Source organism: Bos indicus x Bos taurus, chromosome 19 (genome assembly GCF_003369695.1).
Source record: "Bos indicus x Bos taurus breed Angus x Brahman F1 hybrid chromosome 19, Bos_hybrid_MaternalHap_v2.0, whole genome shotgun sequence".
Lineage (NCBI taxonomy): Eukaryota > Metazoa > Chordata > Mammalia > Artiodactyla > Bovidae > Bos > Bos indicus x Bos taurus.
Genome location: NC_040094.1, coordinates 54,466,544 through 54,490,579, shown reverse-complemented (window position 1 = coordinate 54,490,579; position 24,036 = coordinate 54,466,544). Strand labels below are relative to the sequence as shown.

Genomic DNA, 24,036 nt, shown 5'->3' with positions numbered 1-24,036 from the left:
GACAAAGAGAATTCACTTTATTGTTTACAAAACAATGGCTCCAGTAGGAAGGGAACACAATCATTATGCTTACAGCAGCGAATAGGGGTGGGGGTGGGGGAAAGTCTAGCTTTAAAATACTTGAAAATCACTGTGTGAAAATGGAGCTTCTGGGCACCTGGGGCTTAGACCTCAACCCAGAGAATGTCCCTAGTCCTCCAACCTTCCTAATTTCATCTCTGGTATTTTTAATATCACACGGCCCTGAATGTCGTGGATATTTATCAAGGAGGTGGGTCAGGGAGCCCAGGTAAGCCAAGTCAGAGAAGACTTGGGCCTTCAGACTGTGTACAGTGGGAGCTGAGCTCTAGAGAGACATGTCTGTTCCAAACCTTGTTTTCTACTCTCCTGCTGTTAGTGTTATAGTGGAAGAAACAACCGCGCAGGAACAGGGATCCTTCCTGGGTCCCCTCCGAGCATTTGTATTAAAATTCCAAAGTGGGAAAAGTCTACAAGACAGAGGTTCACAAGACAACAGCCAGAGCCTAAAACACGGCCCTTCCTGGCCATCACAAACCCTACATTCTCCTGAGAGGTGAGGTAGCTTCTGGGAGAGGGGTGCCGTGGGCTGATGGTGATGGCCCTTCTAGACTTCGGTTCTGGCTGACCTGTGTCCCAAACCCTCCGCCTTTACCCTGGGGTACGGAGAAGAGACCACAGGGACTAAGACGTGCCAAAGTTTCTGTGAAGTTTTTATAAAGAAGAGGCTGCAAAACTCTAACAGGGAAGCGGAGAAATAAAAGGCCAGGACAGAAATTGCCGGACCAGGTAGGCCTCATCCACAAGTCCCAGGGTAAGGGAGCCCAGCGTCGGGGGCCAGGTGCAGGCTTGCCAGAGCCTGGGGCCCCTCTTTGACTCAGGAATTACACATTCAAGTCATTCGTGGAAGTCTTTAAAGAAATGGCAATTTCTGATAATTGCTAGAAAAAGGTATTGTGTCCTTATCATTGTATCCTTTGGCCAAGGACTTAGAAGTGCTTGAAAACTTGCCTTATGGACTGTAACTGCTTAATTACCATTTTCTTCACTGCCGGGAATGAATTTCTTAACTACAGGACTTTGCTCTTGATAAGATTTGCCGATTCCATTTTATAAGAAAGGAAACTAATTAATATATAAGCTAATAATTAAAACTTCAAAGTGCTACGCAGGCACAGAATTTTCCTGAAGACAGAATATACGGGGCCAGACCCTTGAATGGAGAAGTTTGACGTGGGGCAGATGGTGGGCCTGTGACCCCTCTTGGGGCACTTTGAGCAGACGTGTTCCCGGAGGCCTGCCCTTGCCCTCACAGCCCTGTGAGGTCCTGCAGTGTAAATAGGTTCTTTTCCAGGGGCCTGGAGGGGTGGATTTAATGCCTGAGGTTCACAAGGAAGAGAAGACGGGTGGTCCAGGGGCACCAGGCTGGCAGCCCCACTTGGCAGACTCACTGTTGGGTTCCCAGAGAGGGCACAGTTCTTGACACACAGTAGGAGCTCAATAAATATTTATTGAGCAGGAGAAGAAATGGAGAGAAAAGAAAAGGAGGTCAGATGGAAGAAAGGGCTGAATCGGAGGATGGGCCCCAAATTAAGATGCCTGCAATGACTAGCTTCCACCACCAGGTGGAGGCGCAGGGAAATGTCCGGCCTGCAGCTCTGGGAGACACCCCCACCCCGCCACTTCTGTTCCCCTCTGAAAAGCCACATCTCAGGCTGGGACTGAGCTCCCAGTTCTGGAAATTTCTAAACCAGGCACGCACCTCAAGAGTTCCAAAAAAAAAAAAATCAAAACAAGAAAAAAGGATCAACTAAACATCACGTCAAAGTGCAGTCGTTGGGTTTTTATGAAACTTGAGTCCTGACGTAGCTTAAAACTGTCCACCCCTCGGCCTGGCTTGTCATCTTGACTTCTCTTGGTTCAAATGAACTCTATGCCCTCGTACTTCACACTCCCGATCTTGGTCTCGGGCAGGAGGAAGCGTCCGTCCAGCGTGAAGGCCATGATGTAGGTGGCAATCTGGCCGCTGTCCTCCTCAGACTTGAGGGCCACAATGATCTGGTCGTCGGTGTTGGGGATGAACTTGAAGGAGGAGAAGCCGTGGGTGGGGACCACTGCCCCCACGTGCTGGACGGTTATGTCCCCGAAGTCCTGGGTGGCGCTCAGCAGCAGGTTGGTGCCCCGGCGCTCGTCGTCCTTCTCGCTGTAGCGCTCGTGGCTGGCGCGGCGCGGCAGGAAGAACCAGCGCTGCAGCGTGTCGCTCCAGCAGGCAGACTCGTGGATGAGGTAGCCTGGGGACACACAGGCCGGTCACGGCCCGCCCGACCCGGGCCTGGGCGGCCTCGCCCCGCGTGCACACCCGCGAGTGGCCCGGCGCCCGGGCAGCAGCACCGTTCTTTTCTTTAGCTGTCCGTCTGTCCAGAGTGGCTGAACCCAGCAGGACAGAGCCCATGGGGCCGCGTGAGCCTCTGCTGGGCCGCCTCTCTGGCCACCCTCCCTCGCTGGCTCCCCCAGCACTGCTGAGTAGCCATGGCTACAAGGTCTGTCTGTATTTCACCTCCTTGGTGCTATTTCACCTCTCTCGGGGCGCAGAGCAGAGAGCTTCTGGAAGAGGCACGAGTAACACTAGGTCTGATCTGAGAAGACGGATCAGGGCAGGTAGGAGAGGCTGCCTCTAAGCCAAAAAGGATGGGAACTCAGCCTATCTGGAGGTGAAGCTGTGACCTTAGTCATGTGCTTGAGCCTGCTCCAAGCACCGCCCCTCCCTAAAATAAACCATGACTTCCAGAAATGAGGGCAAAGCAGCAAAGCTTCGTGCACCTGCTCCCACCACCAGGTCAGGGGCGAGGCCTGACCTCGGGGCGGCCCCCAGGACACTGCTGACGGGGCTACTGTCTGAGCCCGCCGAGTGAGCCTGGGTGAAAAGCAAAAACAGCTCGCTGGCCCCAGAACCGAGAGGCCTGGTGGGAGCAACCATCAGAGACAGCTGAATGGTCTAACAAGCAAGCTCACGGTGCCCATCCGTGGGCCTGGCTCTCACCTGGCGGCCGGATCCCGGCAGCGGCCCGCAGGGCGTTGTAGCTGGACACCCAGTTCTCGTGGCCCACGCTGCCTCTGCAGCCCACCACCTTCACCCACTCTGGGTTCTCATTCAGCACCTCCCCCGTGGCAGTGGTCCACTCCTTGCCCAGGCCGCCCACATACAGATGCTCATCCTTCACGGCCAGCCACTCAGCTTTGAAGCCTGGGGACAGGGAGACAGGGGCGGGGCTGAGGCGAGGGCCAGCCTTCTGCTGGCCTGGCCCATGGGCTCAGTCAGGCCAGAGCAGAGAGCCCTCTGGGCCCGGCAGCTCTAGGTGGCAGAGGTCACTCATGTTGGACTCAACCTGGGGCGACGACAGGAGGATAGGGGATGGACCAGCCAGCTCGCAGGTCCGTTCGAGGGTGGGCGGTCGGGCCCCTCTCCTTAGAGCAGACACCACGGCGTTCACGTGGGGCAGACGGGCACCACCTCTGCCTTCTGACTCCTGGCTTCTCTCTCCCTGCCCTCTAGCATCTTCCTCCCAAACTCACCCCAGGAACCCTGCTGGATCCCCGCCTCCTTAACCCATGTGAACCCCCTAGTGGAGCAGCCTAGTCCTCCCCCCAGCCAGAAAAGTGGCCCTCCACTCACAATCTCTGCAGACCCAACCTCCCCGTTTTCCCAACTGTCATGTCAACCCCATCAGACTACGCCCAACCCTGGGAGCAGCAAAGTGCTGGTCACACAGCCACACCCCCGAGGGATTTATGCGCCAGCGGCCAGAGCGTAGTGGGGCTCAGCACAGATGCGCACAGTAGCCACGCCAATCAGTGTGTTTATTTTCTTAGATGGATTCACTTACCATAAGCCTAGTTGTGAAGGCTGTGTGGGCACTTTGTTCTAGCATATTCTCACCTGTTCCTACACTGTGTTCTAATCTGTGCCTATTCCCAAATGTTTTGCAAACTTCCGGCTGGCCCAAGGAGCTGTGGCTGCAACCCTCACCTCAGGATGCTTCTCTGCAGGTGGCTCTGGGGGACCCACTGACTTCCTGTGATCTCCTCCGGGGGACAGACCACCGGGCAACCCCGAGCTCCCTCTATCCCGCTATCCTCCAGACCCGAAGGGCAAGCAGAACTGCTGGATGGTGCCGGACATGCGCGGCCGGCCTAAAGCAGAAAGCGGGCAACCGAAGTTTTCAATAAAATGGTGGCTGAGAGAGAGTCCTGCCAACCTGCTCAGCCTCGGGCAAAGTCGGGACAGATTTTTATCACTTCGAGGGAAGGAGGCCCTGGCAGCCAGCCCAGGGCCCAGTGAGTTAATGCGATTTCTCCTTTGACCCCAGGTGCTGGCAGTGGAGCCTGGCTTTCTAGCAGATGCAGATCCAGCCACACGCATGGAAGCTGGTGTCAACTCTCCCGCTGCTCCATGTGAAGGTTCTGGGCACACAGGCTCCCTCCCACAGCTCTGCTACCTGCCTGCTGGCATAGCCGATGCCAGAGGTCAGACTCCACTCAAGGTCGGGGTGGGAGGCACTGCTGTTCACACTCAGACCCTCCCCTGCTGGGTTTTCAGAAATGAGCAGTTTGCTTTTTAACAAAGTCTCAGTTCAGAATGAGCAAACCTGATGCCCCAGCTTTAAAGCCAACCCACGTGGAGGGCACAGTCCCAGCGTGCGCTCAAGACACTGACACAGCTGAGGACGCAGAAAGGGGCTGTCCCTGAGGGCAAGGCCCAGCGCTCCTCTGGGAGAGACCCTGCTTCCCCGCCAGCCCCCAGCAGAAGCTCACACTCCTGGGCGCGGCTTCGGTCTGAGGTCTCCGAGGACTCTGCTCAGGCTGCGGGAGCTGCAGGTCAGAGGTGGGGTAGACGAGATCTCCCCGACGTCCACCCCTGGACCAGCGACTGCTTTGCTGTGCATGTGTTGAGAACCAACTGGATGACCTGATCTCCAGCACCGCAACGAGCCCAGGGACAGACAGCCCGACTTACCTTTCCCCACGGTGCCGTCGCCGTCGGACAGGATGACCCAGGGCACGGCCCTGGAGCCTTCGATCTGGTAGACCACGCCTGTGCGGTCGTCCACGGAGTAGAGCTTCCCGTTGAAGACGATCAGATCCGACAGTTCCATGCCCCGCCCCTTTTCTGCCAGGTGGGACTCCAAGACCTCATGGCCTTGGTCCCACTCCACGGCCACCCGGTCCCCGCTGTCTGACAGGGTCAGATGACCCTTCTTCAGGTAACTGACCCAGGTGTTCTCCTCCTGGGCCCTGGACTTTGTGTCCAGGTCAGCAATAACAGCGATCCGGTATCGCGTCCCGCCTGGCGTCCTCTGGGGGGCAGACAGTGGGTAGGTGTCATTGTACCGGGCAGCAGGTGGCTGGACAAGCTTCCAGTTGTGGGTGTTGGGCAGGGGGGGCCGGCCAGGAGGGGGGCGGTGGGTGTAGAGCAGCCAGAGGACAGCAGCGCCCACGAAGGATGGCAGGATCACCTTCCAGCGGGGGCGGAAGCGGGGGTCCGCGGCCTTGGTCATGGACGCCAGCACGGGAAGGCCCCCCACGCTGATCCGGAGAGAGTGCATAGACTCATTCCATTCCGGGGGGTTGGAGAGCTGGACGGGCATCAGACTGAAGGGCGGCGGGACCTGCAACGCGGGGGAAAGGAGAGTGGTCACGACCTGCCGGGCGCAGTGCCCCACCTACGAGCGGGCGTACGGTCCAAGGTGGCCTCGTCCAGGGTGACTGGCGTGGCCACGACTCAGCCACTGCTGCCCCCTTGGCCTAAGTAAACCCTGACTCTAGCAGTGTCTTTGTTTACTCTTTTCAGCAGGTAAAAGTCTTTCCAAAGCAAAACCATTCCATGTCCTCTGTCCCAGCTGGCAAGACACAAAGCTCAGTGAGAGAAAGTTCTGCATAAGCTGGTGCTTTGCAGTCTTGGGAAAGAGGGCATGTGGCAGGCGGGGAGGTAGGGAGGGTTGGGCAGGACAAACTATCAGACAGAGTACAGGTCCATTTTAAGCAAAGGTCACCTAAGCCAGAAAGCCCTCCCTGACGGCTCTGCTCCCGACGGCAGCCTCCATCCCTTTCCTTGGCACTTGTCACCACTGGACATCAGGTTACAGTTTATTCATTTGCGCCCCCGGCTACTAGAACAGTGCACAGAGCAGACACATGCTCAGTGAGGGAGCTACGTCCTCCTGGGTTACGTTTCTGTGATATTCAAATAAAGCATAAAACACAATCAGCCAAACAGAAACGTGCTGTGCTGAGCTTAGTTGCTCAGTCATGTCTGACTTGCTGTGACCCCGTGGACTGTAGCCTGTCGGGCTCCTCTGTCCATGGGACTTTTCAGGCAAGAATACTGGAGTGGAATGCCATTTCCTCCTCCAGGGGATATTCCCGACCCAGGGATTGAACCTGCACCTCCTCTGTCTCCTGAATTGCAGGGGGATCCTTTACCCGCTGAGCCATTGGGGAAGCCCATTCAAATCAACTATGGAACACAATCAAGCCAAACAGAAACAGTGCAGGTTTTGGCAACATCTGCCCCCTGGCACCTTTGTGTCATGCAAAAGGCTGAGGGTCCAGAGGTTGACGCGTCCTCATCCCTGGAGCCCTGCCTGTCAGCACTTCAGCTCCAAGGACAGCGTGGCTCGGCCCAGCCCGCTCCCTGGGTGTAGCTGGAGGCCGAGCTCCGGGGGAGGTGGTGGTGGCCAGGAACAGCGGCTCTTGTCCCCAGCACAGACCACGGCAGCTCACAGGTCACAGCAGCACCAGGGGCAGAAGCAGCAGAACACTGGCCCGTGGCCACCCTCAGTCTCGACCTTCAGCTGTGACTTGGCAGGTCTCAGCCTGAGAAAGGTCCCTCAGGCCACGGAGCATTTCTGCCTTGGCCCCCAAACAACTAACGGCTGACTCTCTGCGTAGATGCTCCTCGCTCCGCCAGGTGGCAGCTGGGAAGGGTGTGGGGACTCACAAGGGGACTTGGCAGTTCTGTGAACCACCCCCCACCACACTGTAGACCATGTGGGCTGGCTCCTGGGATGGAAAATGAAGGCAACAGGCCCATATGGCAAACAGGCCTCCCATCCCCTTGCTTTCCGGACAGATTCTTAGGTTTTGGCCAGAGGGTCAAGTACAGAAAAGGGACTTCTAAGGAGCAGGTAAGACATCGGGGCTCTGCGGAACGGCCTTGGAGTCCTCCTCCCCTCCCCTGGGCATGGGCCCGACTCCCCTCCTGGGAGAGGGCTCCCCCGCCCCCAGGAAGCAGTCCCCCAATTTGCCATGGAGATGTGAGCTGGTCGCCGAGGACCTCGAGGGAAAGCAGGAGTCCTGGCCCCACCTCTGGTCTCGCCAAACCACGGCTTCAAAAGCACGGCCAGGCCGAAGCTGCCCGCTGTCCACGTCCAGCCCACCGTCACCACTGAGTTCTCAGCTCCTGCATCTCACCTCCTGGTCAAGATTCTGCCTGGATTTCTGACACACATTCGCCTGCAATTCTTCCCTCAGGAATCGAAGCAGCGATGGCGGATGGCCATAGTCACAGCTGTCCTGGTCAAAACTTCCATGAAAACCCTGGGAGACACAACTCTCCATGTGAACACACTTCAACCAAAAGTTATGAGCCACCACCACCTCGAAAAGCTCAGGTGTGGCCCCGATCCCCCTCCGTCTGCAGCATCTGCTCTGTCAGCCCCAGCGACCCGGCTGCCTGCCTCCTCGCCATCGGCTCCCACAGCCCCTTCTCACAGGAACCACGCAGGCACCTTCTTGCTGCTACCCCCCGACCCCGACACCCACTGGTGCCCTGCGGGCACTGACACCTGCCATTCAAGCCAGTCCCTCTGGCGTGTCATTCCCTGCTTTGGGAGCAAACCCTCGCTAGTTACACAACCCCTGTCAACCCCAACCCGGCCCCGGCAAGCCGGCTCCTCTGCCTGCCGACCAACCACTCTTCTACCCCGCGTCCCCCAGACAGGGCTCGCCGTCCTCCTGACGGTCTTGCTCGCACTCCTCAGAAAGGCCTCCCTGCCCACCCTCTACCCCACAGCATACTGCGCCGAAGGAATGAAAACGACACCCACTTCCCGAGCAGCTGAGGCTCCTTGCCCCTGCGCTCCAGCTTAGGTACACGCAAACCTCTGGCCCTGGATCCAGCCGGACGGTCAAGCTGCCTGCCGTCACAGGGCTGCAGGGGCAGTGGGCAGAGTGCCTGCCAGGGCAGACGTGTCTCCATCGTGCTGTGTGCCCTCACAGCCCCTGGTGGGCTCTTCATTTCTGCTTCGCGGTCCTGGTGTCCCCCCGTCACTCGCTCCCAGCAGACTCTGAGGACGCCACCAGCAGCTAGGGCCCAGTGGAGCCCACCCGGCTCCCCGGCCTCGGTCTGGGGGAGGACCTCCTGCTTGCTCAGGGTCAGGTCAGCCATGCCTGCTCTACTGGTTCCTTCTCAGTCTATACTTGTCCATATCTCCCATCTGAGCCACTGTTCCAGCTCCAGGGTACACTCTCAGGTACTGGTAGCGCTCGGTACGTGAAAGGGTGACATCGTGCCTCTGTGAATGAAGGCAGAGCCCACCCCCCCCATCCCGGAGGAGGGCCCTCTCCCCGGTCCTAGCTAGGGTCCACTGCTGGCCCCGGAGACGCCCCACCCACAGGCAGGCCTGCTCCTGGGGCCCAGACACAGGGTGTCCCGCTGCACCTCCTGCCAGCAGCCACGGGGCCGCCAGTGGTGACCTGTCTGCGGTCCTCTTCCCTCTCTTCTCGGCCCTCAAGGCGGGCTCCTTCCTCGTCACCCACCGCTTCTCCTTCTGAATCCACACCCTCCCAGCCCGAATGTCTCCCTGGAATCCAGGCCAGGAGCCCAGCTGCTGAGCCTCCCGCGCCTGCAGCAGGTTCTGGGCAGGAAGGCACCGCTGGCCGGAGGCGCTCCCAGCTCTCAGCGCCAGCCTGGGCAGCAGTCAAATCGCTCACGCCGCCACATCCTGGCGGGTGCCAGGCCCCCTCACCTGTCCGCACCCCAGCTCTCAACTCTGCACCACTCCCCTCCCCGCCCCAGCCTCTGCCCTGGTCTTGTCTCACCTTGGCCTCCTGATGACCCAGACCTCTGGGCAACCTGAGCTCTGCCCGTTACCAGCCACGTGACCTCAAGCAAGTGACCTCGTTCCTCTGGATCTCCGTCTCTCCACGTGTAAACTGTGCACATGACGGACCGGCTTCCCAGGGCCACGGCCGCCGGGTCAGACGCTGTGGGACTTGGCACTGACCACCCTCTGCTGTCCAGCGCTTCCCTCCTCACATTACGAGCACCTGTGCTCAGGCCTGGGGGGCCCAGCTCTGCGGGCGAAGCTGGCACAGGGGCCAGCCCACTCCTGTGAGTGTGGGCATGGCCAGAGCCAGGGACTAGATGGCCCGCAAAGCTGAGAATACCCACGCTCTACTCCCCCAGAGAAACAGATCCTCCCCAATCCATCCTTCACACAACTGAGACTTTCCTGAAAAGTGAATCTTTACCAGCCCCCAGCGCCTTCCTGCCAAAAGACAAGCTCCTCAGCCTGCAGGTGAAGCTTTGTATCCTCGCACACGCTCCCCACGCTCAGCACCGCCTTGTTGTGATCCCACAATCCGTGTGCCAGACACTCGCACAGGACGCTTTCTCCACTCAGCCACATGGACCCACCTAGCAGTTCCTGGCTGTCTCATGAGAGTACTTGCTGTCCTGTTCCCCTCCTGCCCTGCGTCCACGTGAAGTGCCCCCCACCCCCCTGTAAGTGTCCCTCCTGTGAGGGGCTGACATCCCAAAGGCAGCCGGGCTGGATCTCAGGACTTGGGACTGTCCCCTTCTATGGCAACAGGGACTGTGCAGACGAGAGCCAGTCGGGGGCCTTGCGATGGAATTGCCCAGGCAGGCCCTCAGTGTGACCGTGTCCTCACAGAAGCGGGGCGGGGGACGTGACGGCTGAGGAGGCCATGTGACCACGGCCGAGAAACGCACAGGACCCCAAGGAGCTGGAAGAGGCGAGGATGGACTGTCCCCGGCACCTTCAGCGGAGCGCGGCCCTGCCCACACTATTTCAGCCCAGTGAAATGACACCTGCTTCTGGCCTCCCGAACAATGAGGGCACATGTACTCTTTTCAGCTGAGAAGTCTGTGGCGATGTGTGAGGCTAGGCCTAGAAATCAATGTACCTGATGCCGGCTGCACCTCTTGGGGCTCTGCCGTTTCTCTGGCTGCAACCCGGTCTCAGCCTCCCCACTGACTCTGAGCCCCAGGAGCCCAGGGGCTCTGCTCAGTCAGGTTGGCTCCCAAGACCAAAGGAGGCCTGGGCTTCGATCACGTTTTGCTACATCAACACTTATTCGATTGCTTTTGGTGACCGGAGAGTTTGGGCTGCCTTCCAGAAAGCCCCTTCAGCTTCACCACTGGATCAAAGCCCAACCTTGGTGTCCATCCCTCCTTTGGCATCCCAAGGGATTATTTTTATTTTGTAGAAGAAGAAAGTTTCCAATCAGGTTCGTTTTCATGCCGTGCCACGACCCGCCGGTTTATCATCTAAAACTGATGGTGAGCTGCCTGTAGTCTCTTGTTGCTGGAGGCCTAGCTCCAAGAGAGAGCTTGCATTTTCATTAAAAAAACAAAAACCTGCCATCCACAAAAACCAAGAGACAAGCCAGCGCAGGTGAGAGGTGAAATGGACAAAGCCGTTCCCAGGAGGGCCTGCCCCCTGCCCACGCACCTCCGAACGCGAAGCGGTTTAAATGTCACCACCTCGTGCAGCTCGAGCTCAGTCGCTCAGTTGTGTCTGACTTTGCGACCCCAAGGACTGTATCCTCCAGGCTCCTCTGTCCATGGGATTCTCCCAGGCAAGAATACTGGAGTGGGTTGCCATTTCCTTCTCCAGGGGATCTTCCTGACCCAGGGATCAAACCCACATCTCCTCTCCTACATTGTAGGCAGATTCTTTACCCACTCAGCCATCATAATGGATCGATTTTTTAAAAAACTAGTTTTCTTTATTTGACCACACTGTCTTAGTTGCACACGTGGGAGCGAGTTCCCAGATGAGGGGCTGACTCTGAGCCTCCCGCATTGGGAGTGCGCAGCCTTAGTCACTGGGAGGTCCCAGGCTGATTTTACATAACCAGGAAAACTGGAATCAAGTTGCTGTGGTAGGAAGTCATGAGCTCTTTGGCCGGCCAGGCTCACCTGTTCAGGGGGCATGCCTGCCTTTGCTCCCGTTCAGAAACCCCTGGGGACCACACCCCTCGGGGCTTCCTTTCTCCCACGCCAGTCCCACTGAAACATCTCTGGAAAGACGTCCCTGGCTGTCGAGGGGCAACCACCACCCAGGAGGTTCGCGTTCTAATCTCCTTCCGGGTCCCCTCTCTTTGGGGCGGGTGTCAAGAATGGCTTGCTGACACTCCTGCTTTTCCAGTGTCCGTGGAACCAGCACTTCCTTAGAAGACAGGCCGGAAACAGCCAGGTGGGGTGCTGGTGATTATCCACTGGGCAGTGGACTCCAGACCCAAGGGAGGCGGCACGAACCTCTTGCTGTACACCCAGGGGGACGCTGCCTCCCCAGCCCAGCAGCAGCAGCCCCTCCGAGGTCTGGTTACAGTTAAGGAGGAGGACAGGCTCTGACACCCCTACTTTCACGGGCCTTTCACCACTGGACTCTACCAAGACTTAGAAGAAAGTGGGTGGCGACACTGACACAGCCAAGAGCCTTTTTCTGTAGATTCCTTCAGGACAGGGGTGTGACAGGTGGCAGGGCAAACAGGTTTAACGACAGCTGCCAAGGCTATCCTCCCCCCACCCCCCTTCAGGATCTAGGGAGGCAGGAAGCACAGTGTAGAGATAAGGAGGCCCCTCCCTGCTCCCTGCTGCCTCGGGGGCAGCCACTCTCCTCCCTAGGGAGCAACTGCCTTCCTGGCCCCACCTCGCTCCTAGAGAGCCCTATCCAGACAGTGGGCTGGGCCGGCCTCCGAGTTGCTGCTGTGCTCACTGCCAAAGGGCACTTCCTGGTTAGAAAGTCAAGAACTCATCCCATTGACGGCACTAGGCACCAAGGTTTCACAGCTCCAGCGAGACGGCATCTCAAAGAATGCAGACGGTGTTGTCTCAGCTTCTGGAAAAAGTGACCTGATTCAAGGCATTTTTCTGTTTTGGACTTGCCAAGGCTTACTACTTTGTACTATTTTAGGCCATTTCGAATGCGGACAGGGTGGACAGTGGAAGGAAACCAGGAAGGACGGGAAAGGTCCTTTTCAGTCCAGTTTCTCAGTCATGTCCGACTCTTTGTGACTCCTTGGACTGCAGCACGCCAGGCCTCCCTATCTATCACCAACTCCTGGAGTTTGAGGACCCAAACTCATGTCCATTGAGTTGGTGATGCCATCCAACCACCTCATCCTCTGTCGTCCCCTTCTCCTCCCGCCTTCAATCTTTCCCAGCTTCAGGGTCTTTTCAAATGAGTCAGCTCTTCCCATCAGGTGGCCAAAGTATTGGAGGTTCAGCTTCAACACCAGTCCTTCCAATGAATACTGAGGTCAGGGCTGAAACTCCAGGCCCTACCCGAGTCTGCACCTTCCCAGGCTCCTCTTACTCTGTATACAGGCATTCACAACTGCGTGCTCAATCCGGTTACATACAGCTCGAGGTAACTTATTTTTCAGCCCTCTGGCTTGTTTTAAGGTCACTACCCAAGAGGAGTGAATTTGTTTTCTGTTGCTGCTATTAACAAATCACCACAGACTCGGCGGCTTACACACCACAAACTCGCTTAACGGTCTTGGAGGACGGAAGTCTGACATGGGTCTCACTGGACTAAAATCAAGGGCTGTGTCCTTTTCCGAGGAGCTGGCCTTTCTCAGCTTCTTGCGGCTGCCCACATTTCTTGGCTTGCGGCCCCTTCCTCCACCTTCAAAGCCGGCAACAACACTGTCTCGCTCTGGCCTTTCTGCCGTCACCTCCCTCTGAAGTTCTCCTCTCTCCCTCTTCCGCGTTTAAAGGCTCTGTGATTGCTCGATAACCCAGCATGGTTTCCCTATTTTAAGGTTGTGGGTTAACAACCCTAATTCCATCTGCTACCTTAATATCCCCTTGTGAAAGTAAAGTCGCTCAGCTGTGTCTTCACGACCCCATGGACTGTAGCCTGCCAGGCTCCTCCATGAATGGGATTTTCCAGGCAAGAATACTGGAGTGGGTTGCCATCTCCTTCTCCAGGGGATATTCCCGACCGAGAGATCGAACCCAGGTCTCCAGCATCACAGGCACTCTTTACATCTGAGCCACCAGGGAATCCCTAATAACCCCTTGCCACGTGATATATTTGTAGATTCTGGGGGTCAGGATGTGGACATCTTGCGGGGGCCATTATTCTGCCAACCACAAAGAGGGAGACAGAGAAAGAACCTCCGGCTTTTCCAAAGGGGCAGGGCCGTTCGCACACGGCTCTGTCTCCGGGGTGGGTACACGGTGTCAGGATCGCCCACAGCTTGTAGTTATTGCCATCATGGGAGGGCTGCATGTGCTTCAGTTGTATCATTAAAGCTATACTTGGAGGATTTTTAGCAAAAAGTGATCTTTCCAGTTGAAAGTGAGGCGCCGTACACAAAACCACACATCACTGGGGCAGTTTACGCAGAGAGCCCACAAATACGAGGACACACTCATCCCATGATCCATCTGAATCAGGCCTTGCTTCCAGACAGTGGAGCTGCGCCTGCAAGAAGCCATTTCCTCCCGGCACTTTTCTCAGTGGCAGATACCGCTGGGGCTCACTCAACCCTCGGAGCCCTTCTGTGGGGGCTCCAACCTGCAGACACCGCTGGGACTCGCTCAACCCTCGGAGCCCTTCTGTGGGGGCTCAGTGGCAGATACCTCTAGGGCTCACTCAACCCTCGGAGCCCTTCTGTGGGGGCTCCAACCTCAACCTCACACCTTCAGTAACCATAACAGTATCTGGTCTGGCCCCGTCTGATCCCTGCTGTCTGGGGCCCTACTCCAGCCTCATTCCCCATGACTTGTTCCCCTAGCTGAACAAGAATGCAAGTCGGGCTCTGCTTCAGAACCTGAAACTGTGAGTTCCACTTAATGACTGGACCTACTACAGGTAAACAAGTAGGATTTAAAAAAAAAAAAGGTATATAAGAAACGAGAAAACCGAACACCTTCCCAGATTTCTCTATCACCAGGATTATTTTTTTCTAATTGATCATCTTGAGTCTAGTGAAACGGGAAATCAACACAGGGGTCCTTAAAGATTAATATGAAAATTTTAGATTCCCCTAACGTTGGCATTTAATAATATCTTTCCAGGCATCTCCACAGTCCAGAGTGTTACTGAAGGGAAAAGTAACATCACTACCCTTTTCCCTGCAGTGTCCTAGGTACCATTCCACAATCATCTGAACGATAGAGAAATGACTTATCACAGTGTAGACCCATTCAGGACTCCAGACCACATTCCCAGATCTGAAGTACTCTGTTTCTGAAGGAGAACACACTGGAGCATGTGTCCACCTACCCTCCACAGCTGCCACGAGGACTGCCACGTTGCTGCTGGCAAGTCCCGAGACTCAGATGAAAGGGGCGTGTGTGTGTGGCAGCCTGCAGTGCTCACCTCAAAGGCCACAGTCAGGGAGTAGGGCGGACATAGCCACTCCTCCTGCACCCTGGGTCCCTCCTCCCCACATCTGTGGCTCAGGGAGGCTGGGCACACGCGCAGGGTGCAGTTAGACCGGCAGGTAAGAAATCCCTCAAGTATCAACAGCTTAAACACATCACTGCTGCCGTCTATGAAAATAAGGGGTGAACTACATTTGGGTAACATCTTTAGGGGGAAGAAAGCAGACTTTCAGCTAACAGAAGGAATGGAATAATCAGATCATACGGTGCCACAAAGCATACTTGCCCGTAGGGGATTTCCTCCACCACCCTGTGACATCACAGTGCCTTGTGTGATCAGGTTAACTGGTTAACTTGATCTCGTCAGGTTAACTGACGGGAAAAAGTGAGAAGATGGAGAATCCTGGCCCCAGACCACTGCAGAGGCCTCATGACAGTGCCTGACCAAATCGATCCGTCTCCCCTGAGTCCTCTCCCAAAGACACTCTCAGGATGGGAGGCCCCTACCAAGTGCAGAGGGAGTGGCTGGCTGGTTGGTGTGCCTCTCAGACCGAATAGAGGGCTCATTGAGGCCAGCAGGGAGGCGCCCCAGGGGCTGGCTACTTGCTGGCTCTTCTGGGAGGAGCCCCACTGAGACCACAGGCTCAGGCTGGGCTGTTCCACTGGCAGGCCTGTGGGGTGAGGCTGGGGGCTGGAGGAAGGCCCGCAGCCCAGCCCAGGCAGATTTTTCTCAATCAAGCTCCTCAAGGGAGAGGAGGGGGAGGCTGCAAAGACCCTAGGGCTCCTGAAGGGCTACAGCACCTGCTTCCTTTTCATGGACCCCCAGAGACCCTGTGCTTTTGTTAACGTTTGGTCCTTAGACAGAAGGGCCAGCAAGATTCACTTGACCTCAGCAGATGCAGGCTCCCACATCTACAATTGTTCAGAAACGGGTAGGAAAAGATGTCAAGCACATACCCTGAGGCAGCCATAGGAAATGGGGCTGGAGTGCAAAGAGGCACCCATCTCCTGGGGGACCCTCAGGTGCCTGCCAAGCCTAGGGACATGAGCGCAAGGGTCACGACAAACCACAGGGATGGGCAAAGCGCCTGTCCTAGGAATGGTGCCCATCCTGACCAGAAGGTGGGGAGGAGAGGGTGGAGAGGGGGCAGGGCAGACAGTCTGGGTGCAAAAGGAAAAAGGGGAAGGAGAGGAAGGCCTGCTGGGGTGGGGGGACGCTGACCTGCTGCAGGTGTGACAAAGTGCCAGTCAGAGAGGGGAGGGGTTCCCTAACTGGTCAGGAGAAACCCTGCAGAGGTCACAGAGGCTGGTAATGAAATCACAGCGAGCAGGAGAGGGTTGTCCTCAAGGATAGTTAAGCCTCAGGAAGGGAATGCATCCCCCAGGCTCAGAGGGGGTGATGTCCCAACCTAGGCGGAGGGGCGAGGTGTCCACAAGTCAGAGGGGGCAGGAGTCTTGCAGTCAGAGGGGTGGTGGACCGTACCAGTCAGAGGGTGGACGAGTCCCCCAGGTCAGAGAGGGTCGTCCTGCAGTCACACGAGGGAGGTATCTCCTAAGTCAGAGGGGGGAGGTGTCCCGTAGGTCAGAGGAGGTAAGAGTCTTACAAGTCAGAGGAGAGGGAGGCGTCCCACCCTAGTCAGCGAGTCAAGGGGGGCGGGGGCCCCGCTCAGGGAGAAGAGGGATGGAGCCTGGGGTCGGAGGAGAGACGCGGCGGGGTCGGAGCGGGCAGCAGGCGCCGGCGAGCCGCCGACAGGCCGTCACTCACCCGGTGCGGGCTGGCTCCGGGGCCCGCGGGCGGCGGGGCCTCGCTGCGGGTAGCGCCGGGGACCCAGCGGGAGGCCGACTTCCGCCCGGCGCGCTCGCCCCGCCTCCGGGCAACACGCTCCCGGCAGCCTTCGCTCCGCGGCTGCGCGCCGACGCCCACTGCCGGCTTCTGGGAGTTGTGGTTTTTTGGTTTTTTTTGCTGCTCAGCGAGCAGGTCCGGGGGGAGGAGCCGCTCGCTGGGAGGGGGCCCGAGGGCAGTGTGCTCCACCCGCAGGCCGTTTTCGGCGAGTTATTCCAGAACTTTGGCCAAAATGGAAGCAGGGGATGGAATGAAGTCTATGAGGAAGGAGTTGTTATTCCTCCAGCTGAGATTGCAGGATCCCTCTCCTGGAGGCAGGGAAGCTTGGACCCCTTTCTGCCACCCTCATTCAGAGGGTAAAGAATCCGCCTGCAATGCAGGCTTCGATCCCTGGAAAAGGAAATAGCGACCCACTCCAGTATTTTTTTTTCTTTCTTTTTCCCCACTCCTTATTCATTAGAGCTTCCCAGGTGGCGCTAGTGGCGAAGAACCCGCTTGCCAGTGCACAAGACCTAAGAGATAACATGTTCGATCCCTGGGTCGGGAAGATCCCCTGGAGGCGGTCATGGCAACCCACTCCAGTATTCTTGCCTGGAGAATCCCATGGACAGAGGAGTCTGGCGGGCTACAGTCCGTGGGGTCGCCAAGAGTGGGACACGACTGAGCAACTAACACTTTCATTTTCCCGGAGCCTCTCTCCTTGGCTCTTCCAATCGACCACATCAGAACGTTGATCCGTTTCCAAACAAAAGGTCTGTGTACAGAACTTACAGATGCACAAGGGAAAAATTCAAATTACATTAATGGTGCACAGTGAAAAATAATCGCCCCCACACTACCCTGTTTGGCATTCCCTGCCCAGAGGCAATCACTATTACTAGTTTTCTGTGGTTATTTCTAGAGCTATTTCACGATGCACAAACTAATCACAAACACATACATTAAATTACCTTTTAAAAAATGCAAATGTGCTAGACATGGTTCTGCCTTTTTTTTTAGGGTGGGGGGACCCATCTTGAATTCATTTGTTTCCTGTCATGCTAAACTAAATCCTGGCCATACACCATGTTTGTGTTTGTTCAGTCGCTAAGTTGTGTCCGACTCAGCTACCGCTGAGGACTACAGCATGCTAGGCCTCCCTGTCCTTCACTATCTCCTGGACTGATTGTGCTGTGCTCAGTAGTATTTGAGTCCTTGTGACCCCATGGACTGCAGCCCACCAGGCTCCTCTGTCGATGGTATTTTCCAGGCAAGAATACTGAAGTGGGTTGCCATTTCCTCCTCCAGGGGATCTTCCTGACTCAGGGATCGAACCTGTGTCTCTTGAGTCTCCTGCATTGGCAGGCAGATTCTTTACCACTGAGTCACCTCAGAAGCCCCTCACTATCTTCCAGAGTTTACTCAAACTCACGTCCATTGATTCAGTGATGGGATCCAACCATCTCATTCTCTGTCATTCGCTTCTCCTCCTGTCCTCAATCTTTCCCAGCATCAGGGTCTTTTCCAGTGAGTTGGCTCTTCACCTCAGGTGGCCAAAGTACTGGAGCTTCAGCTTCAGCATCAATCCTTCCAATGAATATTCAGGGTTGATTTCCTTTAGGATTGAATGGCTTCATCTCCTTGCTGTCCAAGGGACTCTCAAGCGTCTTCTCCAGTACCATATATACCATATATATTGTTATTACTTTAAATTCTTCAAATCTTTTATTTATTAAGATATCTCTCTCTATATATGGGGCGTCCCTGATAACTCAGTTGGTAAAGAATCCGCCAGCAATGCAGGAGATCCCAGTTCAATTCCTGGGTCAGGAAGATCACTTGGAGAGGGGATAGGCTACCCACTCCAGTATTCTTGGGTTTCCCTGTGGCTCAGCTGGTAAAGAATCTGCCTGCAATGCAGGAGACCCTGGTTCGATTCCTGAGTCGGGAAGATCCACTGCAGAAGGGCTAGGCTACCCACTCCAGGACTCATGGGCTTCCCTTGTGGCTCAGACAGTAAAGAAACCGTCTGCAATGCTGGAGACCTGGTTTCAATTCCTGGGTTGGGAAGATCCCCTGGCGAAGGGAATGGCTACCCACTTCAGTATTCAGGCCTGGGTCCCAAAGAGTCGGGCACTACTGAGTGACTTTCACTTTCACAGTGCCTATTATAACTTTTACAACAAGAAATAAAACTATGCAGTGGATGAGAGATCAAGTCACTCCAGAGATATTATTAGGTTATTAATTTTGCCAACTATGGCATTAAATATCTTCTCTGGGATACTGTCTGAGTACTGAGAGATTGTATATCATATATTTTGGTCATTTCTATTTCTTCTTCTACAGATGCCCCAATATCTCAGTGGTGTTTTTAGGAAATAATCCTTTTCCCATTGATATGTATGCAATGCCTGTTTGGTCATAGATCAAGTTTCCATATATACGTGGGTCTGTTTGGGGGGGCTTTCTATTAGGTTGTACTGGTGTAATTTTTCACAGTAGTTCCAATACCACTGTCCTCATTATTACCTCTTTTTAATAAGCGTTTATATGTTGTAGGACAATTCCCCCCTCCCTCCCACAACATACCCTCCACCCCAGCTTTTTAGGATTTTGAATGGAATTGCTTTGAATCTGTAGATTAATTGGGGGAGAATTGAAATTTTTATGGTGATGAGTCTTTTACCCAAGAACATGGTTTGCCTTTCCATTTACTGTTCAGTTCAGTTCAGTTCAGTAACTCAGTTGTGTCCGACTCTTTTCGACCCCATGGACTGCAGCACGCCAGGCCTCCCTGTCCATCACCAACTCCCGGAGTTTACTCAAACTCATGTTCATCGAGTCGGTGATGCCATCCAGCCATCTCAGCCTCTGTCGTCCCCCTTCTCTTCCTGCCCTCAATCTTTCCCAGCATCAGGGTCTTTTCCAATGAGTCAGTTCTTCTCATCAGGTGGCCAAAGTATTGGAGTTTCAGCTTCAATATCAGTTCTTCCAAAGAACACCCAGGACTGGTCTCCTTTAGGATGGACTGGTTGGATCTCCTTGCAGTCCAAGGGACTCTCAAGAGTCTTCTCCAACACCACAGTTAAAAAGCATCAATTCTTTGGCACTCAGCTTTCTTTATCGTTCAATTCTCACATCCATACATGACCACTGGAAAAACCATAGCCTTGACTAGACGGACCTTTGTTGACAAAGTAATGTCTCTGCTTTTCAATATGCTGTCTAGGTTGGCCCATTTTCTGAGGTCTTCTTTAATGTTTTTCAATAAAGTTTGTAATTTTTCACCTTACGTGAATGCCTGTTCTATACCATTACATAGAGTGGCTTCATTCTCTAAGGAGCCACGTGCTATCTGCTGTATGGATGTTCTGTAATTTACTTTACCAGGCCCCTAGTGATGTCATTTTAGGATATCTGTGATCTTTCTGCATTACAGCGATGCTTAGGGGGCATATCCCAGAACTTACTTATTGGAGCCCAATTGTAAGTATATCTGCAGGATAAATTCCTGGAAGAAAGATGACTAGGTCAAAGGGGACTTGTATCCTCTAGTGAATAGACACTGCCTTCCTGGAAGCCTGTGGCATGAAATTGCCCTCCTCCCAGTCAGCAGTCATGTACAACCAGGTTTTTCTTTAATTTTCATTGTCCTTGTCTTCTTTGCATCACAGGAGACTTCACCGCGACCTTCTCCTGGAAATTCCCTTCTCCTTTTATTTCTGTGGCTCTGCATGAAAGACTAAAAAATTTGTCACGTTAATTGTTCATTCATGAGTCTACTTATTCACTCATAGTGCAAGGCATAGAATTGTGCCGTCCACTAGAGGGCCTCCAATTTTGTGCATCAAGTAAAGTAGTTTTACCTAACTGGTCTGTCTAGGACTGTCTCTGTGTAACTGAAAGTGCTAGGAAACGGGAGTAAGCATTGAGAGATGGAGAAACTGAGGCATGAGGCATTAAGTGGCTTGACTAGAGTCAGGAGGCATATAAAAGGCAAAAGAAAGACAGCGACTGTATTTTTCTATCCCCTACTGCCCAACTTGGCGTGGAGTTGTGAGGGGACTCCTCCTTAGAGTGGGCGTGTCTTCTCCAGGTCTGAAGATCACTCACACATTAGCCTGTTCCATCCTGGCAGCTATCAGTCCAATTCCCACCTGTCCCGGAGCCTTCCAGAACACGGGCAGCACCATCCAGGAGCAGTGAGGGTGGGCCAGCAGCCAGGGAAGCTGGGTCTGGCTGCCAAGTTTCCATCTCAGCTCCTTCTCCAGATCTCCACAGAATCTCTCCCACCCCCATCCCTTGGCCGTGGGACACCACCAGCGGAGCCTGCCTGCCTTTCGTTACCCTTTGGAACAGAATTCAAAAGTTTGCAATACCGATCTCTGCCCTTGAGACTGGGATGGCTGGGCAACCCGGCCCAAAAATAGCTGGGAGAGGCCTCAGTGGGAAAAAAAATCACAGAGCTGCTAATAACAGGCTTTGCTTATCTAGAACTGCGCGTCTTGCAGACGTTAACTGAGGTCACGTAGTTTTTTCCAAGGAGGAGAAAACAGAGTGAGCATCGTGACGTGCCCGGGGAGAGAGAAGGAATTGCCAAAGAGTACACAGAATGTGCTGCCTCTGGGCAGAGATTCCGGGCAGTGTGCTCCCCTCCCCCCACCGTGAGCTGCTGGGTTTTACATCCCATGAGCAACCCGTGTCTGAGAATGTGGAGCCACTTGGGAATGTTCAGGAAAACTTTAGGAGTTTGGCCCAGACATCCTTGTGTAGGAGGTGCGGGCTCCTAGGGAATTCCAAGATGGGCGTGGTCTATGACTCCTCTGGGAACCTAAGAGACCTTGATCCAGTGGGGTGGAGGGTCATCATTCTGGTTGGCCTTGGCCTCTGACCCATCACAGGGCTGATGAACTCTCCCCAAGCATGACTGCTGGCTTTGACTTCTGATTTGTTAGCTTTTTTTTTTTTAAACTATCAATCTTGTCCTAGCCCTGGCCCAGACTGTCCTAGGAGAAGATATTTGCTGAACTGAGAACATTCTGCCCTGGTTGCTGCGGGTGGGGTTGGGGTGGGCTGGGGGAGGCAGGCTATACCCGTGATGGAGAGAATCAAGCATCGCCAAAATTTTTACTACTTACCACTTTAAGGAAATACCTGACAAAGGGCATGAAGGCCCCGGCCAGCTCTGTGTTTGCGTGACATAATATTTCTTTTCTTAAGGGCAGACTTTGCTTTCTCTGGGAGTGTAGACTTTCGAATCTTTGCCCAGTTGTCTGTTGGCTTGGGTTGTGGGCCCCGATGGCACTACCCAGCGTGTACTCAGACTTTAGTTCCTGTTCTCCGGAACTTCCCATGCCTCAGAGTCTTCTGTTTCTCATGAATATCTTGGGAAACCCCAGGCTCTTGTTGCCACATTTAATATCAACACACCCACCCCCCATTTTCTGCCTCAAAAAAAAAAAAAAAAAAGAGTAATCTCTTTCTAACTCTTGGGAGATTTGGGGGCTCAAACCAACAGGAAAGAGGGAAGAAGACCATTCTTGTAATGATAGTTATCATTACTATTCTCACACTTGACCCCAAATCCCCCCAATACAAACACTCTGAAAACACAGTGTTCCCCTAAATTTGGCATGAAACAAATTTGAAAGAACAATGTGATTTAAAGTGAGACTATGTGAGACTATGTGACTATGCATGTCTTTCCTTTATCCCACTAAAGACGATACAGGCATCTGATGAAGGGGCCCCACCCAAAGCCCACTGGGTAGGATGCTCTTGTGACAGTTGCATCGTACTCCGGACACATCTGTCTTCATGGGTTCCAGGAAGAGACTCTGAACCTGGCTCTGCTTTATAGACTAAGACCCACCGAGGTAGGGCAGCATCGCTTGGCTGCGGACTCGAAGCCTCCTGTTAGGACAAGCCAACTGCTGCTGAAAGGGACGGTCCTTCTTTGGCTGTATTTCTAGAGCTCTGCTCTATATTGGGCCTCTGAGTTCATGCCTTGGAATGATCTTAGAGGTGACTGTCTTTTAGTTCTTCAACACCAAAGCCGTCTTGCATGGAGGCAGGAAGGGAACAAACCTTCCATCTCCACGTCTGTGTCTCTTTCAAGCTGTGTGCCTAGCTTTGTGCACGTTGAATTCTGGTATTGGTCCAGGATTTTCCCAGGTCTGAGTCTCCTGAGTAGGACAAAGGAGGGCTTTCCCATTGCACTCAGGTGGCTCCCAGTTCACAGGAGTTCTGAGAAAGACTTGAATCCTCTAACGTCCAGGAAGAACCCACAGGGTGGCCTCTTTTGTTACTGCCATCTCCCTGCTTTGAAGGTTATTCGAGGACAGAACAACTAGGGGAAGGTCAGTGGGTGTGCTGGCCTGGGGTCTTGTTGACCGGGAAGTGTCCTCGGGTTATGCACGGAACGAAGACGAGCTTATCTCTGGGTTTTCCTGTGTGGATAAGCTACCAGGGATGTAGGGTTTGCCAAGTCTCAGACACATGCCAAAGATCGTGAGCAGTTCTGAGTCTTCTAACGCCAGCTGAAATAAAACCATATCTCCAGGGGAAAAGCATTTACTTAATCTTTCCATGGTGTCCTTGAAGTTCTCTAGGGCTACGGAGGATCAGGGCTACTTGTGACTTTGCTCCCACAGAAGCGAGTTGATGGCCAGGGTCTCTCCACTACCCAGAGCCCCTCTTTCTTCTTCCATCACCACCATTCTCAGCTCGCCCTGGTGAGAAGGTGTGCCGAGTGCGTCAGAAACGCACTCCCCTCCTCCTCTCGTTCAGTGTCTTAGCCTTCCAGGCAAACACGTGGAACGCAGAGGTGGAGAAGTCTCTCTGCTTTGCCCTGAGCACTCCAATCCATCATCCTTGCCTCTACATCTCCTGTCTGAGTAGAGCCAGTGGGAGAGGTCCTGGGAGGAGTGACCACAAAACAAAAAGTGCAGGGAGGACATCCAGACAGATTGGAGAGACCGTGGGAGACGGGGAGAAATCCCTCCCCCCAAAATTTTATCGCCACAACAGAGTTGTGTTTCTCAAGACAGATCGTTCTACTTCTCTTGATATGATAAGACGCTAGAACTATCTGGTCTGACTCAGACTTTGGGGATGGAGACCAGCTTGACCAGGGGCAGCTCTTGAGAAGCCCAGGGCAGTTATCAGGATGCAGGGAAGGAGTTGGGGGGCAAAGGATGTTGTTGCAAAAGAACTTTTGTATAAGATGGAGAAAATGTCTGTTTTTCATATCAAGGAATGAAAGGCCCGATAAAGACTGAGAAACGCTGACGTCCCTGCTGGCCCCACCCTGGCTCACATGTCACCCAGAAAGTCTGCACCCCCAGCCAAGGTTCTTAACCTTTGGATCACGGCCTCCTCGAAGAATCTGATCAAAGCATTAGACCGTCAGCATCCAATAACACCCGTGTGTGCACACACACAGGCACACATGCAATTTTGCATTCTGTTTGGGCGTTCACAGATTCCCTCAAACCTGTCCAAGGCCCCTGGCACCCCAGCTGGATGTCTCAGGTCTGCCACCATC

The 24,036-nt window shown here is 54.4% G+C and overlaps 1 protein-coding gene across 2 annotated transcripts; it reads right to left on the bottom strand.

Annotated features, from left to right (window-relative positions):
- Window positions 1-16,544, bottom strand: CANT1 (calcium activated nucleotidase 1). 2 transcript variants are annotated; one of them, XM_027518219.1, is made up of 5 exons: window positions 16,431-16,513; window positions 7,489-7,614; window positions 5,033-5,684; window positions 3,059-3,262; window positions 1-2,309 (listed from the first exon to the last, which is right to left on the bottom strand). In XM_027518219.1, the coding sequence occupies exons 3-5, from the start codon at window positions 5,661-5,663 to the stop codon at window positions 1,939-1,941; spliced, it is 1,206 nt and encodes a 401-aa protein (XP_027374020.1). In that variant the 5' UTR covers window positions 5,664-5,684; window positions 7,489-7,614; window positions 16,431-16,513; the 3' UTR covers window positions 1-1,938. The 2 variants fall into 2 exon arrangements, with proteins under 2 accessions (XP_027374020.1, XP_027374019.1); XM_027518218.1 differs by lacking the exon at window positions 7,489-7,614 and having other exon boundaries at window positions 16,431-16,544.
- Between the last annotated feature and the right edge of the window lie 7,492 nt (window positions 16,545-24,036).